Source organism: Antrostomus carolinensis, unplaced genomic scaffold, assembly GCF_000700745.2.
Source record: "Antrostomus carolinensis isolate BGI_N321 unplaced genomic scaffold, ASM70074v2 scaffold1547, whole genome shotgun sequence".
Classification (NCBI taxonomy): Eukaryota; Metazoa; Chordata; class Aves; order Caprimulgiformes; family Caprimulgidae; genus Antrostomus; species Antrostomus carolinensis.
In genome coordinates this window covers 34,851-57,292 of record NW_010326411.1, presented here as the reverse complement: position 1 = coordinate 57,292, position 22,442 = coordinate 34,851, and the positions used below count along the sequence as shown (strand labels likewise).

General features: G+C 38.0%; 1 protein-coding gene across 1 annotated transcript in view; it reads left to right on the top strand.

Annotated features, from left to right (window-relative positions):
* Positions 1 to 22,442, top strand: part of MDN1 (midasin AAA ATPase 1) — a gene marked incomplete at both ends in the record, with an annotated part of 84,617 nt that overhangs the window by 27,375 nt on the left and 34,800 nt on the right. Inside the window, 25 exons of the mRNA XM_029085850.1 lie at positions 73 to 219; positions 910 to 1,051; positions 1,178 to 1,312; positions 1,394 to 1,532; positions 2,486 to 2,624; positions 2,720 to 2,850; positions 4,066 to 4,210; positions 5,322 to 5,451; positions 6,023 to 6,256; positions 7,003 to 7,200; positions 8,629 to 8,837; positions 9,369 to 9,491; positions 10,434 to 10,631; positions 10,723 to 10,830; positions 12,041 to 12,229; positions 13,319 to 13,408; positions 13,521 to 13,781; positions 13,914 to 14,184; positions 15,151 to 15,310; positions 15,620 to 15,736; positions 16,902 to 17,110; positions 17,694 to 17,839; positions 18,734 to 18,936; positions 19,971 to 20,191; positions 21,211 to 21,324. Coding sequence (XP_028941683.1) covers positions 73 to 219; positions 910 to 1,051; positions 1,178 to 1,312; positions 1,394 to 1,532; positions 2,486 to 2,624; positions 2,720 to 2,850; positions 4,066 to 4,210; positions 5,322 to 5,451; positions 6,023 to 6,256; positions 7,003 to 7,200; positions 8,629 to 8,837; positions 9,369 to 9,491; positions 10,434 to 10,631; positions 10,723 to 10,830; positions 12,041 to 12,229; positions 13,319 to 13,408; positions 13,521 to 13,781; positions 13,914 to 14,184; positions 15,151 to 15,310; positions 15,620 to 15,736; positions 16,902 to 17,110; positions 17,694 to 17,839; positions 18,734 to 18,936; positions 19,971 to 20,191; positions 21,211 to 21,324 — 4,159 coding nt within the window. The remainder of the gene's footprint in view (positions 1 to 72; positions 220 to 909; positions 1,052 to 1,177; positions 1,313 to 1,393; positions 1,533 to 2,485; positions 2,625 to 2,719; positions 2,851 to 4,065; positions 4,211 to 5,321; positions 5,452 to 6,022; positions 6,257 to 7,002; positions 7,201 to 8,628; positions 8,838 to 9,368; positions 9,492 to 10,433; positions 10,632 to 10,722; positions 10,831 to 12,040; positions 12,230 to 13,318; positions 13,409 to 13,520; positions 13,782 to 13,913; positions 14,185 to 15,150; positions 15,311 to 15,619; positions 15,737 to 16,901; positions 17,111 to 17,693; positions 17,840 to 18,733; positions 18,937 to 19,970; positions 20,192 to 21,210; positions 21,325 to 22,442) is intronic.

Here is a 22,442-nt window from a genome sequence, read left to right as displayed (position 1 = left end):
GTAGGGAAGGACGTATAACATGAGGAATATAAAAGGAAAAAGCTCAAGCAATAGTATGTTCTCATATTTTAGGTTTTGTCCAGAGCCTTCAGAAATCGTTTTGTGGAACTGCATTTTGATGAACTGCCAAGTGCTGAACTGGAAACCATCCTGCACAAGCGCTGCAGTTTACCACCTTCTTACTGCAGCAAGCTTGTCAAAGTCATGTTAGACCTGCAAGTATGAGAGTCTTTCTTCCTTTTGGGGGGAGGTGTTGCTAACTAGCAGATATGTAAAAACCCAAACCATAATTGATGGAAGAGAACCCACCAAAGTACAGGGGTTAAGATAGAGAATAGGGAAGGTGATGTCGGATTTGAGAGCAGCAAAAAAAGATTAAAAAACCAAAGGCCTTGGGATTTGATATGTAGAATAACCCCTTGCTATAGACCCGAAGTACAGTATTAGACGTGTAACTGTCTTTGGGTCATGCTAAATTTGGTATTATTTTTAATTTTGTATGTATTTTGTATGTTTTCTGGCACTCCTGTGTTTAATGGTCATTTAATACTTAGTATGTAGCTAAAACTCTGTCATATTTAAAAGCAATTGCAGCAGCACGAACCAGAGCACACTGCAAAGTGCTAGCATGCATTTTGATGTAGAACCTTTTGCTTGGATTTTGTTTTATTCTAGGTGCCTATTTTCTTCTTAGTATTTTTATTTATTATTAGCTATATTATTTTGTTTCTGGTACCCATCAAATACCTGCCTAAAGGTAATATGAGTTTGGGAGTTGTGAATGTACTAGACCTTCCCCCTTGGTTTGTTTGAAGAAGTGAGTCCACATCAGAGAGCTCTGAGTAGCTTTGCTCTAAGTATTTAGACAGGTTCATGAAAAAAATAGCTCATGTTTTGTTCTTATGGCAGTCTTACCGCAGAGGTTCAACGGTGTTTGCTGGGAAGCACGGGTTCATTACCCTGCGGGATCTCTTTCGTTGGGCTGAAAGGTACAGATTGGCAGAACAGCTGGACAAGGAGTATGACTGGCTTCAGCACTTAGCAAATGATGGTGAGCCCTGCTATCTCAGGTTTTAAAAATGTCTGTAGAATTACTTAGAACCCTCGTTCTTAAGTATAGATTTTTGTTGCTGATTAACCAGGCTGGTAATTGCTTTTTCTCTTTTCTGTTTTATAGGTTTTATGCTTCTGGCAGGCAGAGTAAGGAAACAGGAGGAGGTGGATGTTATTCAGAGTGTCCTTGAAAAACACTTCAAGAAAAAACTATATCCTGAATCTCTCTTCTCAGGGGAAAGTGTCAAAAAGCTACTGGGTGAGTTTCCTGGAAGGACCACACTGGTAGTTCTCTAGATGTGGCTGAAGCTAAGCTGATGGATTGCTTTGTGTTGTGCAGCTAAATCCTCCACGCAGATGTCGGTGATGGACAGAGATTTTAACCATATTGTCTGGACTCAAGGGATGAGGAGACTTGCCATTTTGGTGGGACGAGCCCTAGAGTTTGGTGAACCAGTACTGCTGGTGGGAGACACTGGGTAACCTTGCTTTTTATGATGCAGTTCTTTGTAATGCTGCACCAGCCACTGAGTCAGACACAAAATGATTGTGTGGGCTTCAGTGCTGCTTTGATCTGGGACATTTAAGCCTCTGTCATGGCAGACTTGCAACTGCTGTTTCTCACAGTTCCCTTTTGAGGAGAAGCAAATGCATCTCTTTCAGCACAAGTCTTTAATGGGTTTATCTACATTATGTTTAACTACATAGAAATTAAAAAGAAAATAGTAAAATTGAAATAAGCTGACTTCTGTCCCCACCTTTCACAAGGTACCCTGTAGAATCTCACTGTGCCTCACAAAGAGAGGCTGCTTTTGGGGAATTGTGACATTTTTCTGTTTGAGAGCACATTTGCTTTACAAGTTTCAAGAATTTAAATACAGCCTTGATACCTCTTCTCCCCTGCGTCCGTGCCTCATATGTTGTAAAGGAGGTCGTGGAAGTAGATGCTGTCTGTTTCTGTGCTGGTTATAAATTTGGAAAGTAATTTTTTTGTGGGAGAGAAGGGAAGGAAAATGTCAGAAAAGGGAGAAATAAAATTATTTAGGTAATAAGTGAGGACTTGAGGTATTTGGCAGTTTATTCCCTCAGGCTTAGGCTTGGTCTAGACACGTAGCATCTCCAGTTTAGTGAAATGTTAGGTTAGTTGAGTACCTGTAGGGATAGGCTGAAATAAATTTGACTTTGAAGATGCAGAAGTCCATCAATGCAGATATTGATTTAAATTTAATTAAAGGCACCTTGTGCAAGTCGGCAACAGTTGTTGTGCCAAAAATGGCTTCACTTGGCATACATTTCTTTCAAGGAAAGCAGCAGAAGGAAATTTGCATGCTTGGGTCTTTGCCTCATAGCTCTTCAATGAAAGTGAATCCTGTCCAAAGTGAGAATTTTTTTTTTATTATTCTTCCCTTTCAATTAAATTACTTTGTTGCAGGTGTGGTAAAACTACCATTTGTCAGATCTTTGCAGCATTAACAAGTCAGAAGCTATACTCAGTGAATTGCCACTTGCATATGGAGACTTCAGACTTCTTGGGAGGACTGCGACCAGTCAGACAGAGATCGAAAGATCAGGTTTGTCTTGCATAAATAGTAGTTTGGATAGTGTGACCATGGAAGCAAAAAGTAGTGGTTATTGATGACTTTTCACTTCCTTTTCCATTTCTTAGGAGGAGTCTGATAGTTCTAGACTCTTTGAGTGGTGTGATGGACCTCTTGTTTTAGCAATGAAAGAGGAGGGGTTTTTTCTCCTTGATGAGATTTCTTTAGCTGATGATTCTGTACTAGAGCGACTTAACAGGTATGTGTTAAATGTGTTAGTATTAAGTATCCTCAGTGTGTCTGTTCATTATACAAACATAAGCCTTAACTTACGTGGAAAAATAAAAGGTACTTCAATTAAAAAGCAGATGTGTATATGTTTGCTTGATGTATGTTGGTACACTGATTATGTTGGTTTTTACTGCTTTGGTTGGTGCCATTACTTCCCATTTGGCTTTATAGTGCTGCTACAGACTGATCTGCACTCAAATTGCTGTATTTGTTTAATGGACAAAAATAAGATGATGAAAAGATTTGCTGTATTCAGTAGTTCATGTCCCTGGATAAAGAAGTTAAGAACATAAACCCTAGTTCAGTCGAAACAGTTTAAACTGTATCTAAAGACAGGTTACAGCACGAGTCAAGTTGGAGAATAAAACTGAAAGTGAAACCTCCAACTTACTATCTGCAATATTGATATTTTCAGTCTGTCAATGAGCTCTTGAAAATGATGCATCTTGTCAAATGCCAGGAACAAAACCTAGTTATTTCCCTCTTGTGTATATAAAAAAATATAATTTCATTATCTTCTTGCAGCAGTATCCCTCATTTTAGTCTTTTCTGTTACCCATTATGTTGAGATGACTAGCAACTATTTTTTCTACCATATCCAAACCCACTCAGTTACAAGCTTGTTTGTTTTTTTTTCATTGTATCATTGCAGCTATCATTCTTTCATAAGTTCTGTTAACCTCTTTGTTTTGACAGTGCTCCTAAGCATTGTCTTTCTAAACAGGTAACAGGTCAAACTTTTACAGCTCTTATTGTACAGTGAAGTGCAGCTGACAAAGAAAATCCCACTCAAACCACAAAAACCTAGTAGAATTATTCTCAGATGTATAGTCTGTCAGCTTGAAGACTGATTCATTGTGCAGATTTCTTTATCTAGCTTCTGTGAATATAAATTCTACAATTGCTTTTGTAAAGAGAGCTATGAGATATATACTTTATTAGGCAAGTTTTTTAACAGATTATTTGAACTGAACCTTATCAACAAGGTTGGGTAGAGTTTCCTTCTGGACAAAATCAGAAATGATCTCAACTGGGGAAGATGAACAGATTTTAATTTTTTAATACAAATTCCAGGGCAATGGAAGTTTAATCAGGCCAATTAATATGATTTTCATTTTTAATCAACCTTTTGAAGTATGAAACTAAATTTAAAACAAACTTTTTTTTTTAACCTTCTCTCTAGTGTTCTTGAAGCTGAAAAGACATTGGTACTTGCTGAAAAAGGTGGTCAAGATGACGAGGAGAATGAGGTAGAACTGTTAGTTGCAGGAAAGAAATTTCGTATCCTTGCAACCATGAACCCAGGAGGTGACTTTGGGAAAAAAGAGGTAAACATCAAAGCAACTGGAAGTACTGGCCTACATCTTCTGGTCATATTAACTGTTCAGTGATTGGAGGTGCAACCTGAAAATGTGTCATGCCAATTCTGGCCTCCAGTGCTTCCTAGTAGGTGCTGTAGCCTCGTTGCTCTAAAGGAGGATTAGGTTGTATCTGTTTCCATCACTTCTGCATGCTGTCATTTTGACAATATAAGTCAGTGCTCAGCGGTAGGCTTGATATGTAGAATACTTCAACTACAGGAAAGTACTTACTCATGAAACAAGTAAATGCAGCTGTAACATGAGTCTGGAGTAGTGTGAAGTGGCGTAATAGATTATTCTCCCTAATACTGTTCCGAAAGTGATAGTTAGAAGTTGTTTTGTCGTTCTTGATGAATATGAATGTCACATCCTGAAAGACCTTTCTCATTAAATTAAAAAAATCTGTTTCTGAAGTTTGACTTTGAGTAACTTATGACAAATTAAAAAAAACCCAAACAAACAAAAATCAAAGCTTTTAAACTGTGTTAGGAGCTAGGACTTTAAAAAAGAGCTATTTAATTTCTTTTACCCAAAAGAAGGTGGGTACTCACTCCATTTAAAGTATTTTTTGCAGTACAGAACAACCCATTGTAAAGCCATGTGTTTAAAGAGGATTTATTTCTGCGTTGCATTAGTGCTAATGATTTTTACGTGACTAACTCAGCCAGAGGAAGAGAAGAATTGCAGCAGTGAGTTGTAGTTGAAGGCAAATTTCCACGTGGTAGTTGCTTCTGTAAACAAAAGGAGATTACATAGCCATTGTTTGATACATGGTGTCCTTGAATGAAATGAAGCCTTGGTGCTTGCAAACCATCTCAGTTTCTTCCCGTATTCTTTTGAACTTTCTAATTTATCAGCCCTTTCCTGCATTGATACCACTACTAGAAATCTTAAAATCCACGTTCTCTCAAAGATTTAGTTACAAAGTAGCCCTGTCAAAATTGGAAGGAAAGATTTAGTTTGTTCACTTTATTTATTGTGCGCCAGTACTGTGGCTACAAGACTGTCAGCTAACTGCAACCTTAAGTAATATGATGTGATGTAAATTGAATTACTGTGTTGTTCTGCTTGTTTGCAGCTCTCTCCTGCATTGCGCAACAGATTTACAGAAATATGGTGTTCACAAAGCAATAGTCGTGAAGATTTGATACAGATTGTAAAACACAATCTTCATCCAGGCTTGTCTCTGGGTGGAATAAACAGTAAAGGTGGGTGCTTATCTGTGTGTCGGAATTCAAACTTTGTTAAGAAAAAGATAAGTTTGAAGGCTGCTAAACTTTCCTCAGAATTTACACCTCTGTGTCCCTTTTGCTTCTAAGTACATCTCTGAGGATGCTTATGAAATATTTTGGACTTTGTTCTTCCCTCATTGTGTATGTTATATGGCTGGCCAGAGGTAAGATCAAGATCAACTACCTGGATGTATTTACATACCATCCAAGTAGTTAAATTACCCTGAGCCCTTCAGTGCCCAATCTTAGTTTCTGTGTAAGATATTCAAAGAACTGGCACTTCATTTTCTGCCAGCAGCTTCACTGTTAGTATTAATTGCTTGTTTCTGTCTTGCTACTTGAGTTTAAAAGGATCTGTAATGACAGCACAGGCATGGACTTACTCTTCAGTTATCCTGCCTGTTAGGATATAGAGTACCCATCCATGTTGCTCCTGCGTTAGAGCTGTACCTACTTCAGTGATGCTTACTACACAACAGTGTAGTAGGTGTGACCAATAAAATTATTTGATAACTACACTGATTTTTTTTTTTTACTCTGTTTTTAGGGACAGACATAGCAGAGCTCATGATGGACTTTGTTGAATGGCTGATTAATCAAGAGTTTGGTCGCCAGTGTATTCTCAGTGTTCGAGATGTCTTGTCATGGGTTAATTTTATGAATGTCATGGTAGAGGATGAAAAGTCAAATTCTGCCAAGGAATACAGCCTTCTTTACATTTCTCCAGTGATGTCTTTTATCCACGCTGCATGTTTGGTATACATTGATGGAATAGGATCAGGTAAGTCTTCAGTGCTCATTTGGTAGCAGAAAATATGAAGGTATATATTGGTATTAATATGTTTGAGTGGAACATAAGAAAAAAAATGCTTTGGGGCAGCATAGAACTCTGGGAGTTGTTTCCACTTCCACTTAACAATATCTAGCACTTCATATGCCTTTTTTTGTGTTTCAGTAGAAAGAGTTTGAATAATACAGCAAGCTTAAATAAATTAGAGGTAGTAATAATAATATTACAAAGGCTAGCACACAAATTAAGAAAGCTGTGGTTTTTATTGAATCTTCTGAGCTGATATGGTGCTTAATTACACATCAACATATTATTCTCCCTCTCTTACCCCATGTGTCAGCATATGTGTGTGCTAGCCTGTACCATGTGCATAGCTCAGAATGCATCTTTTCATGTTTGGCCACTGGTCCAGATGATAAATAGGAGATATGAGAGTGGGGAAAAAGTGAAAAGTCGCAAGAAATGCAGGGAAAGAATGCCTGGAGGTACTAAGGATGATAGTGATGGTGCAAAAAAGGATTGTGGAAACAAGGTATCCTTAATTCTGTTGCTCACTGAACAATTTCTCCATGGTAAATAGTACTGGAAATGCTGGCAAGCAAAAGCACTAACACGAAAGATAAACCTGAAACAGAATACTGCACAAAAATGGCATCTGTGAAGGAATTTGATTTCTTAGTCATAGACAAACATGCTTAGTTATGTTTGTGAAGCACACTTAACTTTTCTAATTTCAGGTACAACATCCTGCTCAGCTGATACGGCTCTGTTAGCTCGTGAAAAATGCTTGACATTCTTGTGTGAGAAAATGAGTCGGTTCCTTGATCTGACCGATTATCAGAAGAATGAACTAAAGATTTATGACAGAACAAAGGAGAAAGAGTTTGTGTGGATGGACAACTTGATGGGAATCCACCCCTTTTTCATTCCAAGAGGCAAGAGACTTTGTGGGAGTGGGTGGACATTTATTTTGTGGCTTTTATTCCCAATAGTTCAGTTACTCACTAAATCTAAGTAGAATACCTGAACCATTAGAGAACAATTTATATTTTGTTCTCAAGCCTTAGAAAGATGCCTTTTCTGCCTCCAAGTGTGTTGACTGCAACTTGATCACATTTATTAAGACAACACATATATTAATTGCTTTTTGATGACTTTTTAAAATTACTAGTTAATGGCCTAATTTTAGGAGATTTTTTTGGTGTAACAAAGTCTCTTTAATTTTGAGTTGTAATTTTCCATCACTTTGCGTGGTCAGAATGTCTGCTGACTTCTAACTAAAGCTACAGCTCATCCTGGGTCTTGTGTAAAGCATGGGTCCTGGGTACAGCACTAAGCAGGATGGAGACTAATGCCCTGCCTCACTGTAGCCTCTCAAAGACTCACTGCAATTTTTGAAAAATTATTTAGTCCCTGCATTTCAGTTCCTCATGTGGCAAATAAATGCAAATAGAACTAGCCAAATGCTGCTTTCTACCCTTAAAATACAGTGACAAGACTGAAAAGTGATTACTGTGAGCTCTCTAGTTCAACTCATTAGTTTTTAGTGCATGGAAGTATGTGTTCCTAATGCTATACTGATCATTCATATGTGAACATTTTGATACTCATGGATTGCGTTAGTTATGCATAAAATTGTGCAAAGTAATGCTTTTTTGTAAATTGCTTAGTTTCCCTCTGCTAATTAGATCACAAAAGGAAGGATCCCTTTCCTACTAAACAGATGTACAAGATAAATCAGTGATTAGTATCTTGTATACCTGAGCAATACTGTATTACAGAATTTGGAGAGAGCTGTACTGGCTGGAGGCAGACAAGCTCTATACCCTGTCCTCGCTGTATGCAATAATAACAGTGAAGAAGATACGTGCCTAGCAGCTCACTTTAATTAAAGCACTCTTCCTTCACAGAATTAGCAGTGTATGGAGCAGATTAATATGTTGTTCTATAACATGACTGAATCGTATCCTCCAGTACCAAGTTTTCAAAAGCTGCTTTTGAGTTTTAGATCCACATGTCTGAAGCACAAGGACAGAGTTATGATTTTTTCAGTGATAGATCTCTAGTTTGGGTCATGAACTAGGAAGTGTCAAAGTTTCGTGGCAAAATACATTGTATATTCATATGCTTCTTGCAAAATTCAACATAAATATGTGGAGTTGGGCTGAGACAGCTGTAGGTCAAACAGAAAGAGTACGTGCCTCTTTTCTCATAATGGGATATGAGCTTGATCTCTATTGCTTGCTCTAATGAGATCAGCAATAGACAGACAGATTGATCTTGTTCAGAAGCACACTGTCAGCATCTCCAGCATAAATATTTGGGTTTAATATATTTTCTGGTTTACCTTTCCCTTGTTTTAGGCCCTGTTCTCCAGAGGAACAGCATTACAGATTATGCTCTAAATGCTGGGACTACAGCAGTGAATGCACAAAGACTGTTAAGAGCCCTACAGCTTAACAAACCTATTTTGTTGGAGGGGTCACCGGGTGTGGGCAAGACCAGTCTAGTTGCTGCCCTGGCAAAAGCCTCAGGAAACTGTCTTGTTCGAATCAACCTGTCCGAGCAAACGGTAGAATAAAATATTATCTTTGTGACTTAGTGTTTATGGTGGGGAGGAGGTTTTTTTTAACTTAAAAAGCATAGTTCTTTTTAACTTTGTACCGAGTCCAAAATGTCAATTTTTCCTTCTTGGTCTCAAGGTAGAACTAAATGGGAAGGAGGAACCAGAAAGAGCAGTGAGCTTTGTGAGCAAATGCCAGTTCCCAGATTTTTCTGTTCTTTTCAAGTGAAGACGTGCCTGTATTTGTCTACTTTGTTTTTCTTGGCTTCTGCAAAGTCAGTTGAAAACAGCTTTAAGGCTTTTTAGCTTTTATGTTCCACTTTAATTTTTTTGTCATTAAATATCATAGCTAGTCACTGGAGTCTATCATGGAAAAGCTTTTAACAACTTGCAATTACTGAAATGTAATACCTACATTTAAGCTTTATTTAAAGGGGAGGGAGAAAATGCAAGGTAAAGTTTAACAAAGGCTGTTTATGAACTTTTGTGGAGTTTTGTACGTTTTCTTTCCCTTTTCCCTCCCATTCTCTACTCCCAAAGGATGTGACAGACTTGTTTGGGACAGACTTGCCTGTTGAAGGTGGGAAGGGAGGAGAATTTGCCTGGCGTGATGGACCGCTACTAGCAGCATTAAAGGCTGGACACTGGATTGTATTAGATGAGGTAAACTTGAGTTTGGGGCTCAAATAAAATGGAATGTTCTGTAAAGGTGATGATTTGGCATGTAGGATAAATACTTTTGAGGGTTGATGACTGAAGTAAATTTTGCTTAATTCTAGTTATGTGCATCTAGTGCCCCATTTAAAGTGATAGTTCCACTTAAGAGAAAATTAATGTCCCTCTACTAAGTCCCTCTGCCTATTGGCCTTCCATAGAGGGTTTATAAAAGACCAGCTTTGACTAGACCTCTTCAGACAGGAGAACAAGTATTGAATCCCAGACTAAATTACTGCAGAAAACCAAGGACAGGTTTGAATTACACTTAGAAGTTTTAGGGGAGAGTGTCAACAGAAGTTTTGGTACACATGCTCTTATATTTTCACTGAAATAGAAGGCCTCTTGCTGGGGGTAATATGCTGTTTTGGATACTTATTTAATTGAGATGAATAAAAGTTCCATTGTGCTGGTATAAACTGTTCTACTGCAACAGATTTGTTCATGTGTATTCTGATTATTGCAGAGAGCAAAATCTTAAATTCTTCAGCTGTTTGTATACTTCTTTCCTATTGTGAAGAATACCACTTTAAACAACCATGAGACTTAAATAAACCAGACTGCCTTCATTTAAAAACAAACAAGCAAACAAAACACTCTGGATGTCAGTTCAGAAGAAACATTTTGAACGTGCAGATTTTACAATGGAGGATTGTTTTGTTGTCATGGTGCAAACACAGTACAAGTAGCAAGTGTGCATAAGGAAAGCTGTTAGTTACAGTTTTGTTGCTTCAGTGTAATAACAGTCTAGTTGGAGGTAGTAACATATAACAGTACTGGAACTGCAAGGCAGTTGAGTTTTACCTTCTGTGTATCCCAGCTGGTTAAACTAGAGTTTATACTGAAGTGTTTTGTGGAGCATTAATGTTGTATCCTTATTTCTTTCCTCAGTTGAATCTGGCTTCTCAGTCTGTATTAGAAGGGCTAAATGCATGCTTTGACCACAGAGCAGAGATTTATGTTCCAGAATTGGGAATGAACTTTCATGTACAGCACAAGAAGACTAAGATTTTTGGATGCCAGAATCCATACAGGCAAGGAGGTGGAAGAAAGGGTCTGCCCAAGTCCTTTCTTAATAGATTTACACAGGCAAGCTTATTTGTTTGGTTTAAACTATGTTGTGATCTTGTCTTGTAGTTTTCTGCTTATATCAACATTCAGCATGCTCTTGATTCTACAGGTGTATGTTGATCCACTGTCAGCAGAAGATATGGAGTTTATTGGGAATACACTGTTTCCTGCTATTGATAAAAATATTATTGCTAAAATGGTTGCTTTCAATAACAAGGTAAATCTATATTTTAACTTTTGTGAAAAAGGAGGCAGATTGCAGTAAGATTGAAAAAATTAAGTCTAATGTTGCAGTTCCAAGCATTTTTATAGATAAGTGTGTGGGTGAAAAACAGGAATGGAAATATATGCAGAAGAAAACGAAGAACACCACTAAAACCGACCTGAATTCTTTTACCAATACAATCAGATACTTGGTTGACAACCGAAGAAGAGGTGTTACTTTTTCCAAAATATAAAATATATATGCGTGTGTGTGTGTGTATGTATATATATACACGTATATATATGTGTGTGTGTGTGTGTGTGTATATATATATATATCTATATATAAAGACTTTGTTCTACGAACAGTGGAAACAATTACATTTTGGTAGCTTGAAATGCATTGAGAAAATGTTTTTCCACACATATGGATTATTCTTGAAGCACAAGCAAAACAAGCTATATCTTAACAACTGAAGTGTGTATTTCTGTTTCTGGTCTGAGTTTTTAATCTGCTCTTTATTATGGGATGTTCTTAGTGGAACCAGCATTTGACCTTTACAGAAGCAGAAGCTTTTAAGGATATGTGGCATTTTTCTGGAGCACTAAGAGACCAGTAAAAAGAAAATCTTTCCTGATAGAATTTGTCTATGGATTTGTCTGTGGATTTAGAGATGCTCAAATCTAAAATTGTGCTAATATAAAAGGTTTTGAACTAGCATTAATTACAAGGCACCAACTTACTAGCTATTTTGTGGCTTAAATGCTGCCATTATGCACAAAGTTCAGGGTATAAAATTCTCAGTAAGAATTCTGTTCATGGTCATGCTTCTGAAATTGTGTTTGATCTTCATCTCATGAAACAAAAAGTGTGGTAATATTAAGAGAAAGTAGTATTCTGTGTCCTTACATAAAATGTTTTGTGGCAGCATCTTGTTGAACACTTGTTCAACAAGAGTGTAAGAGGAAAAGGAAAAGGAAAAGGAAAATTGAACTGTGTTAAATAATTAGTAGAGGAGAGACAAACAAAGTTCCTGACATCTTCAGAAAAGTGAATACAGCTTGCTCTTTCTACTGTCCTCTGTGTTGTAAGCAGTGTCAAAGGCAGAAGTTCAGTTGACTTTTTATTAATATTTGAACACCAGCACATGGATGGAATAAAAGTATTTTGATTTTGTTGTTGTGTTGTTTGGGGTTTTTAAAAATTTTTTTTCTTTTTCCAGATTGACAAAGAAGTAATGGCTGAAAAAAAGTGGGGACAGAAAGGGGGACCCTGGGAGTTCAACTTACGTGATCTTTTCCGCTGGTGCCAGCTTATGCTTGTTGACCAGTCACCAGGATGTTATGATCCAGGCCAGCATGTATTTTTGGTATATGGAGAAAGAATGAGAACCAAGGAGGACAAAGAAAAAGTGAGCTCTGTGTTCTCCTTCCTTGCTCCTCAGATTGTCAGGATTTGTAGAAATCCGAGTGTAAATTGTAAGATGCTTCGCGATTCATTCATAGACATTACCACTTAGAAAATAAAAATAGCTTTCTTTGGGGTTTTGTAGTTTAACATATATACCTGCTCCCCTGGTCCTTTAAAGTATCAATTTAATTGCCTCCTAGTATAAAAGCAGAAAGCTGGTGTAAATGAAGGCAAGTAGAGTAACAAAGGACTTAAACAGAGCTGAATACAACATATTCTTGTGTGATTCTGTACTAAACAGTAACATAGAAGTGGCATGGGTTGCATGCATATTTGTGGAGAATGAGAAGATAGGGAACAGAGAAGAGAAATAGCACTGAGATATGGAGAGATTCTTAACATTATGGTTAAAAAGCATTTGTGTCAGTGCAGTAAGTAAAAATAATGTCCCATAATTGTGCCCTTCCCTGACAGCATTTTTAAATTGTTCTGGCTTGGATTTCTTTTACTGGCTTTTGTTTGTCACTTCTTTCATCTGCCTGTCAAATTGCTCCCCTCAATCTGTTAAACACACTGCTTCAGGTTTATCTAAGAAAACACATTCACAGCAGTTGTTATTCTACCATTGCCACCTACTTGCCTAAAAATCCTTTGCTGTTGTTAATTTCACAACATTTAAATGGTATTAAACTAAAAGCCGTTCAGATTGTAACACTGAAGTTACTTAATGTGACTGGGTATTTTTCTCATGGGTTTACCTTCCCCTTCCTGTAGTGTTATATTTTTGTGTGTTATCAAAGAGCTTATTTAAGGAGTGACTTCTTTCTCAGGATTTTGTTGAAGAGAAACATTACTTAGAGTATTTCAAGTTGCAGGAAAGTGTGGTTAATGAAGAGGTGGCTGTGGGCAGCTCACACTCACTTTCATCACTTGCTGCACTTTGAATGAAATGACACTTGTGTGTAAACTGTGTTAGTTACCATTGAAGGGCTGTGAAACTGAGAGGAAATGCTACTTTAGAAGTAAATCTTTTTAACAATGGATAGCTTAAGACTGATAAGTCTCTTCTTTGCTCTTTCTCCTGTTCTAGGTTATATCTATGTTTAAAGACATTTTTGGCCAGGAGGCTGATGTGTATACAGGAACCAGGGAGTTTCACATCACTCCATATAATGTTCAGGTAAGCTATTGACTGGAAGTTTTGTGACTGGAGAGAGAAAGAAGCAACTCTCACAGCTGAGCTCACATTTACCTCTTTAATTACTCACCCATGTGTGTCTCATTCCTTCCAGATTGGTTATTCAGTTCTTTCTCGTGGCAACTATATTCCCCGACCTGGCAGAAGTCTCTCACTTCTGCATCATTCACTGCAGTCCCTTGAGTCTATAATGAAATGTGTGCACATGAGTTGGATGGTAATCTTGGTGGGCCCGGCAGCTGTCGGCAAAACCAGTCTTGTTGAGCTGCTGGCCCATCTGACTGGCCATCGACTAAAAATCATGGCAATGAACAGTGCAATGGATACAACTGAACTCCTGGGTGGATTTGAACAGGTAAATACGGTTTTGGTGATATGTCAGCATTTCTCCTTCCCACCTAACAGTGGCCAGTCTACTGTAATCTTAGTGTTTAAGCACCAAATGAAGTCTTCTGGTTGAACTAACTCCATAACGGCATGTTTGCAGGTTGATATCAATAGGCCATGGCAGTGCCTGTTGGAAAAAGTGGAGAATGCTGTGAGCACACTAGTACGGGACAGTCTTCTCCTGACAGAAATTTGTGCAGATGATGCTGAACTAGTGCTGCGTGCCTGGAGCAATTTCATCCTGAACTACAAACCCAAATCTCTGTGCGAAGGAAGTAGAAGTGTTACAGCTGAATTAGTGAGCAAACTGGAGGGAGTACTTGTACTTACACAGCGACTAAACAACAAAATAAATTCTTACTCAAAGGCAGGTATGTATGGTGGGTGATTTGAAGTAAAACTACGTATTCCTCTGAAGAAAATAAGATAAATATGATAGGACAAGGGTAATTGTTTTAAACTAAAAGAGGGTAGATTTAGACTTGAGAGAAGGTAGAAATTTTTTACACCGAGGGTGGTGAAACACTGGGACAGGTTGCCCAGAGAGGTGGTAGAAGCCCCATCCCTGGAAACATTCAAGGTCAGGATGGATGGGGCTCTGAACAACCTGATCTAGGTGAAGGTGTCCTTTCCCACTGCCGGCAATTTGGACTAGATGACCTTTAAAGGTCCCTTCCAAGCCAAACCATTCTGTGATAAATCTGCAGTGAAAGCTTGAGAAAACTTGGGTGTGTTTCTATAGGTTCTTCATAGTCCATACTGTTGCTTCATACTACTTAAGTAACAGCCTAGCTTCTGAAAAAGTTAGGTTGGTGATGGTTCTTCAGGTTTATTTTTTGTGTATTTACACCTGGTAGCCATCAGTAGTCCACACTCAAATTCTCCTGTACTGAACTATCAGCATATGATGCAATACAGCTCTTATCTTGTATTCCTAAGAAAGAGAATTTGGATATTCTATTCTTCTGTTTGTTATCTGAAACATTAATCAGCTGAGCTTTACAAATGGTAGCAGAATAATGTATGTGTTGTTTTTTTTCTCACCTTTTTTAAAAAAAAAATCATTGTCTAAAATATGGCATTAATATCTATCAAATGTCATCTAATGGAGGAGAAGGTCAGTCTAGTTTATGTTTCTCTGTGCTTGCAAACCCCATGTGTCCTCTTGAATTTTGCCCATGGGAGGCTACTTGAAGCGTTGCAGCCCCTGCTGTTATGTTCCCCTAAAAAGTAGGAAGCATATATGTTTATTGTCAAAATAACTACTATTTCTCTTGAACAGAACAGGAAGCTACCTCAGTAATGTCAGTCTTGATGTAAGATACACTTCCTTTCAGAGTTTGTTCACCTGGTTGAACAGTTCCGGCGTTTCAAACTGCAGCAGACCCAGGCTGTTGACCGTAACAGCCACGGCACTTTCGAGTGGGTGGATGGGATGTTGGTTCAGGCGCTGCAGTCTGGAGACTGGCTGTTGATGGACAATGTGAACTTCTGCAAGTAAGAGATCTTAGTGGCTTTGTTTCACTGAGTTAAATCCCTTGACCTCCCTAATTTAGTTTACCTCTTACTGTATGGTTCACAACTGAACATCCTGCATTTGAGAGGAATACATGGGAGCAGTAACTTAAATTTTCTGGAAGAATGTCTTCATTCTTAGACAGCTTATCAGTTGATAGTTTTCCTGTTACCTTTTAACATAATTATCTTTTTGGCTTTTTGCTTAAGACTGGTACCATTTTGATTTCAGAGCAGAAAGGGGTCAAATTGTTACCTTTTTGTAACAATATGAATTTCTTTTGAATGTAGCCCTTCAGTGCTGGACCGCTTGAATGCTTTACTGGAACCAGGAGGCGTGCTTACCATGAGTGAGAGAGGTGTGATAGATGGCACAATTCCTACAATTGCTCCTCATCCAAACTGCAGGTGTTTGCTTTTCCCTTTTTTTTTTTTTTACCTTTTTTGTCTTTTCATATGAAATAGCGGGTTTAGGAAAAAAATGTCTGCTGTGAGCCAGTCTTTTGGTATTTTGAATACTGTTCAGTTTGCAATGTACTGTAGTGACACTCTCTGTCTGGCAAGGAAGAAAACTGCACTGTGATGAGCATATGATAGAGAGCTCAAGAGGCTTGGCTTTATATCCCTGTTGCAGCACAGGCTATTACACTGGAAAATTCGTAGCAGTATACTTCTGCCTTGATTCTCCATTTCTAATTTAGAATTAAAGCACTTTCCTGAGTCACTGTAATGGGGTTGAGAATACATGTGTTGAAGATGGTGTAGTATTCAGATTTGTTGGTAAAGAAAACTGCTATATGGACATAATCTTCCTAGCTTTTTCCATCTCATCCATAAATTTGAATTTCCTGCAGTGACAGAACTTAAATTTTATTTATAAATAATAAATAAAACCAACAAAAAACCCTAACAGAAAAACCCTAAAATAACCCCACCCCCAAACAGACAGTCTCTGTTCTCTCAGACCTGAAGTAGTTTCTGAGGGAGATGGGAGGAGAACATACAGACTATTCTGTATAATTCCTACCTTTTATAAATTCATGAAGAGAATATTGGGACTGATGCGCTCTGGTTCCTCTGAATTGGAAACAAGATCTTTGACTTTTCAGAAACTTATTTTTGCTGAATTGTATTTCAGAAGGTTTTTTTGATCCTTGCTTTTGAGATGTCTGCTTTGGTTTTTAAATAGCACAAATTTATCTGAAGCTGTTGTTAAGACTTTTAAAAGTGTTCTTTATAGCTCAGAGGTGTAGTTTAACTTTTTTTGTAAGTAGACAAATGATAAAATAGACATAGCTCATATACAACTGAGTTAAAAATGATGCAATATATCCGTGGTTAATTTCAAAGTATAATTATTATACAGATTTCTCATTTAAGTTCAGTAGATGTCTCTGGCTTTCTATATCAGTGTCCCTGTTTTTATGAAGATGAATTTACTTTATGGAAGAGCAGATTTGGTGGTTCCTGAGTGCTAGTTTAAAGCCCTAAGTTACATCTTAATAATGTAAGGCAGTTGGACTAGATGATCATTGTAGGTGCCTTCCAGCTGAACTATTCTAATATCCAACAGGCTTTTTCTTTCCATGGATCCTGTTCATGGGGAAATATCCAGAGCCATGCGGAATCGTGGGATTGAGATTTACATTCCCGGGGAGAATGATGGAAATGTATTGGACAATCTGGATTTGAAGTTACTCCTGCATGGTTTGGGTTTAGTGGGAGATAGTGTCTGTGATGCACTGATGGCTGTGCATTCAGAAACCAAGGCAGCAGTAGCAGGTAAGAAAAGTCTGTTCAGTATTTGCTCACATCCTGGGCTCACTACATACATTTAGATGAACTCTTTAATATTAAAGCTTGGTTATTTTATTTTGTTATGTCCTGATATAAGTAAAGGCATGAAAGTATAATCAAGTTGTTTTGGGTTGGTTTTTTGTGTTCTCAAGAAGTAGTCCCAAATCATAAAAAGATGGTACCTGGAGTGCTTTGTAAGAGAGAGACATCAAACACTGACATGTGTCAGTTGTCTATTGCTATAGGGAAGGCAATATATTCTAGGTGAAAATCAGTGAAATAGAGGATTTGCACAAAGCCTATTCTGGTTGTTCTTTGAAGCAAGATGACACTGATTTTCATTAATTTCAACTGCTTGACATGTTATTTTGAGCTGCTCACCTGTTATTTACAGTCTTGTCAGATTTTCTTACTAGCCTTGGGAAGAACCCATTCAATTTTAAGGACCCAGTAGCATTCATTTGCTTTAGATCTTTCTCAGGGTCTAAAGTGATGTTTGACCTCAGAGGGTTAAAGGGCTGACAATTACTAAACAATCATATCGCCCTAAATGCTGTGTGTCTTTCAGGTTCTGTGTCATCTTTGTCACCTCTGCTTCAGGCTGCTGTGTTAATTGTGCAGCAGATACAAAGAGGACTTGGATTAGCAAAGTCTTTTTACAGAGCCTGTTGGGAAGTTTATGTCCGCTCACAACAACTGCAGATTAACCAAAAGGTAAAAGTCCTGTATTTGAAAACTTTTCTTATATCATCTAGATATGTGAAAAATACCATTTAATGAGGCTAGTGTTTGAGAGCCTCTGTTTCCTAAGTGTCTGAATCAGGGCATTGATGAAGATGGTTTTTCCTGCAAAGATGAACCAAACAATTTTAAACATCTTCTCATGCATCTGTTAGGTGATGAAGAGGAGAGGTTAAATGGTATTGGGACATTTTCTGTATCTTTTAGATTCTGAGCCTTTTTTGACTCTAGTCTAAACAGTATAGTTCTGCATGTAACTTACTCTAACAGGTCAGCTGAAGCTCCAGAAATGTTTGGTTTTGGGGGGGTTTTTTTATTGATTTGTGAAGTACAGTGAATTTCAGCTGTCACCTGTCCTTTCATGACATTTTCTCAACCTGGTGGCATGCTACTGAAAACAGAGGTCAGATGAGTGAGAGCTGTATGAAGACTGGCAGTCTGGGATGTGCTTATTGAGATATTCCCCAGGGGATAAATATGGTTTGATGGACATTTTGTAGATAGTGCCTCGCTCTTTTGCAGCATAAGGGAGACAGAATATATAAGTTGGACTCTGAGGCTTACTTGTTTTTTTATCAGCTTCAGCTGAGATTTTGGGATATTAATAGTGATTAGTCTGAAACACTGTGCCCACTGTCATCTGGAGATAGCAATATTCACTTCCTATTTTAAACTGTACAGTATGTTATTTCACTTTTGGTTGGAATGTTTTGGTTCTTTGATGGTGCAGATTATATAATGTTTGTAGAACGCTTGGTTTATCATGATTTCATAATAAATACATGTAAGTAAAGAGTTCCCTGAGCTGTTGTACTTGAATACATGTTTGAATATGATTCTAAACTGCTTTTTGGTTGTTTGTTGTAGCTTGTGTTAGAAGTGGTTACGAAGCATGCTTCATCTCTGGCTTCCCATGAAACTTGGGGTGACTCCTTGCTAGCAATGGGATTGTGGCCAGACTCCCTACCTACAGGTCTGTTTGCAGCTGAAGACTCACTTCTTTCCACAGTCCGGAGTGATGCACAGGTCCTAATGTATTGTCTGAACAGACTAAACCTTAAAAACTGCAGGTAGGCAAGAAACACTTTTTGTCTTAATAAATGAGTAAGAAACAAGACAAGCATGAAATACTGCTGACATGTCACTGTTCCCTGCAAAACTTTATCTTGAGCAAATTGTGTGGGCAGACCGTGATAGTCACACTCTGTAACAGAGGCTCCCGTTACCTTTATTGCTACAAATACAATTTTAATTATTTACTGGTTTATTCTTCGGTTGCAAATACTTTACTCAATCTTCAACAAGTACATTTGACCCACTTTGAGTTGAGTTAGGAGTAGACATTTAGCAGAAAATCTGAAAGCAAGCACTGGGTTTAGAAGGCAGTAAGAGCCCCAAAAATCCCTTCCTTCAGTTTCCTTCCAAGCTTTAAAAAAATGAATATTTAAATAATTTTAAATATACTAATGATCCTTCCTGCTTTCATGTAAACAGTTATCAGTTATTTTAGGTGCAGTAGTTTCAAGTGAAAAATCAAATTTCTTTCTTTGAATGGCTGTTTGAAAGAAGTCTCATGTGCAGGAGCCATATGCAAGAACTGTTTTAATGATTTCTTGAGCCATATAGCTGTTATTTCCACAACACAGGTGCAAAATCTTCCTTCCTGCCTGCTTTACTTAGTGACCTACTGTGGACAATTACTGTGGCTTGCTTCCAGTGGAAGCAAGTAGAAGTTAGTGCTAAGTTAGTGTTGAAATTGTAAATCTTAGCGTTTTTTATCAATGACACTTCTTTCCTTGTCTTTTTTAACTTACCTTCTGGTGCACAAATCAGTTATAATTTCTCAGTGAAATGTTGCACGTATTCACTTCTGGAACTGCGTGAATTCTTTGGCAATGACTTTCTAATAGTAGACACCCCCAACTGATTTGAAGTTGGAAACTGGCTTTAAAGCTCAATAAAGAAAAAATGAGATATTATTGCATTGCTGCCTTCTTGCCTAAAGATGGTTGCATGCTGAGTAGCTTGACTTGCTAAATATGTTATTTCCTGGAACTGGCAGTTTGAGCCCTTGTTTGCTGGACTTCACTTCTTTGTGTTTCAGGACACTACCACTGACTCTGCAAGACCTTCAGAAAATTATGGCATCCACTAATCCTGAGAGTCTCAAATTCAGTGCCACTGAGATAGATGCAAACTGGATGGACAGAATTGAAGTTCTCCAGGCTTCAGTGAAATTGTTCATAGAAAAGGCAACCAATCAAGACTGGACATTGAGAGTTAAATGGCTTAACTCCTTAGCTAAAAATCTGCCACAGGTGCTTGGTAAGTAATTATTTAACTTTCTCTTTTGCCTAAGGGCTGATTTATTATGTTTTCACAAATCATAAGACTTCTATGAAAACTTCTAGACCATTCAAATGATCTGATATGAAAGTCCTCAATTGTCCACACTAAATCAAGGGCATTGAGGCTCCAGGGAAAGACAGAAACAGGTTGTGCGTGTTAGGGACAGCAGGAGACTGGGCTAAACATTGCCTTTTACTATTCAAGCATGCATGTAACTTGTACTGCTTCCGAGTTACAGTTATTTTTGGACACCTCTTGGTCAATGTCAGCAAACACACCTTTCTCTTTACTATGTTTTTTTTATGATAGTGACAGTAAAAGCAATAAAATGCCTTCTGTTTATTCAGTGTTAAACTACAAATTAATTTAGAAATCCACAAGACTGCAGAACTGAGATTTCTTAAAGCTGCATTGCCTGAAGGTTCAGGATAGCAGCTGAGATGAAGTCTTCATTGCTTAATTGCATTAATCACATTAAACCTGTGGAGAATTTAGACAGGCATTAGTCCAAGTAATTCACATACTTAGTTTCCTTGTATAGTGTGAAATCTCAGACTGTATTGTCCCTACATGAGTGGGATTGCACCCCCTTGATCTTGCTGTCTTTTCAGGCAGGTGTGTCTATAAACTAGAAAATATCTAGAAAGTTACTTTAATTACACATATGCTCTTATGTGATTTGTTGTTTGTTTTTAATTTTGAAAAAAAAAAAGAAAAAATGGTAAACTCATGGATTTTCACAAACCCTATTTTTAATAGCATACATGAAGTATCACCAGTTTAATTAGAACATTTACTGGATTTATTTCTTTGGCTATGAGATTCTGACAGCTTTTAAGACCTCTTGGAGCTAATACAAAATAGGAGCAAAGAGCATGTCTGGAGTGCATGCACAGATGAGATTCAGGATGCTTTTGCTGGCCCAGTTGAAGTTATTAGTATTTATTTGTACTAAATGCTCTTTTACACCTGCGTTCTCTCCCTTTCACCTACAGATTCAGTGCGGATTCAGCTGGAAGCAGCTGCTGTAGCCCTTGGTAGTTTCTATGCCAGTCCCCTCTCGTCTGGAGTCAGTAACATGATCAAGTTGCTACAGCCAACTATGACAGGTACTTCTGACAAAAACTGATGTGAGGCAATTGATGTATGACATTGGTGCTGTCTTTGTTTGTTCTCTGAACACATGTGGTGGTTTGACTTGGCCGGGACTTGGCCAGCAGCCAAACACAGCCATTCGCTCGCTCCTCCCCACCCCCAGGGGACAGAGAGGACTGGGGACGAGGGTAAGGAGACTTGTAGGTTGAGATAAGAACAATTTAATAATTGAAATAAAATAAAACTTAAAATAATACTGATATTAAAATACTAATGATGATAATAATAGTAATAAAATATGCAAATGAGTGATACACAGTGCAATTGCTCACCACCTACTGACCAAGACCAGCCCGATCCCAGAGGAGCGACAATCCCAAACTGAAACTGAGCAAGAGCAAAAGTCAGAGAGAGCAAAAAGAGGAAAAGACCCTCATTAATATACTGAACATGACGTGATATGATATGGAATATCCCATTGGCATATCCAAACACCAATTTAGCTTATTAATTTAAATATGCCTCACCCCCCTTAGATCTTGGGCTTGTAGACTAACAAACATGAAGTCCTTCACTTCCAGTGACAAAAATGCAAACACTGGTGTGTTATCAGTGGCTCTCTCATAACAAATCCCAGGCTGAAAGGAAAACACAGCTCTACTCTAGCTACTAAAAAGAAACCTAGTTCTGTCCCGGCTAAAAACCAGGACAACACACTGCAACACTTCTTAGGAAATGTGTGTAACAAAACAAGGGCTAAATTCTAACTGCATTGCTTTTGTTGCAAAAGAAATAATAACAAAACCATTCTTGCTGTCTAGAACTGCAAATATGACAATTAAATGCATTCATCATATGCAATTTTCCCTGGGTGTTTTACAGGAAGCTCAGGCCTTTGGTTTTCTTTCCAAGCTTGTTAGGTGCGTGAAAGCCACATACAGTGATACTGGACCCTTTAAGGATGGTCCTAGTTACCTCACCTGGACTGTGAAGGAAAAGGGAGTTGGACTTGAGTTTTCAGGCTTTCTTTTGGCGTACTCTGACCACTCATTAATTTGCTTTCACTGTTCTCTTTACAGAACCTGCAGTCAACTTAATGCTTTTCTGTTTGGGTATCTGGAGTAAGGGAGCT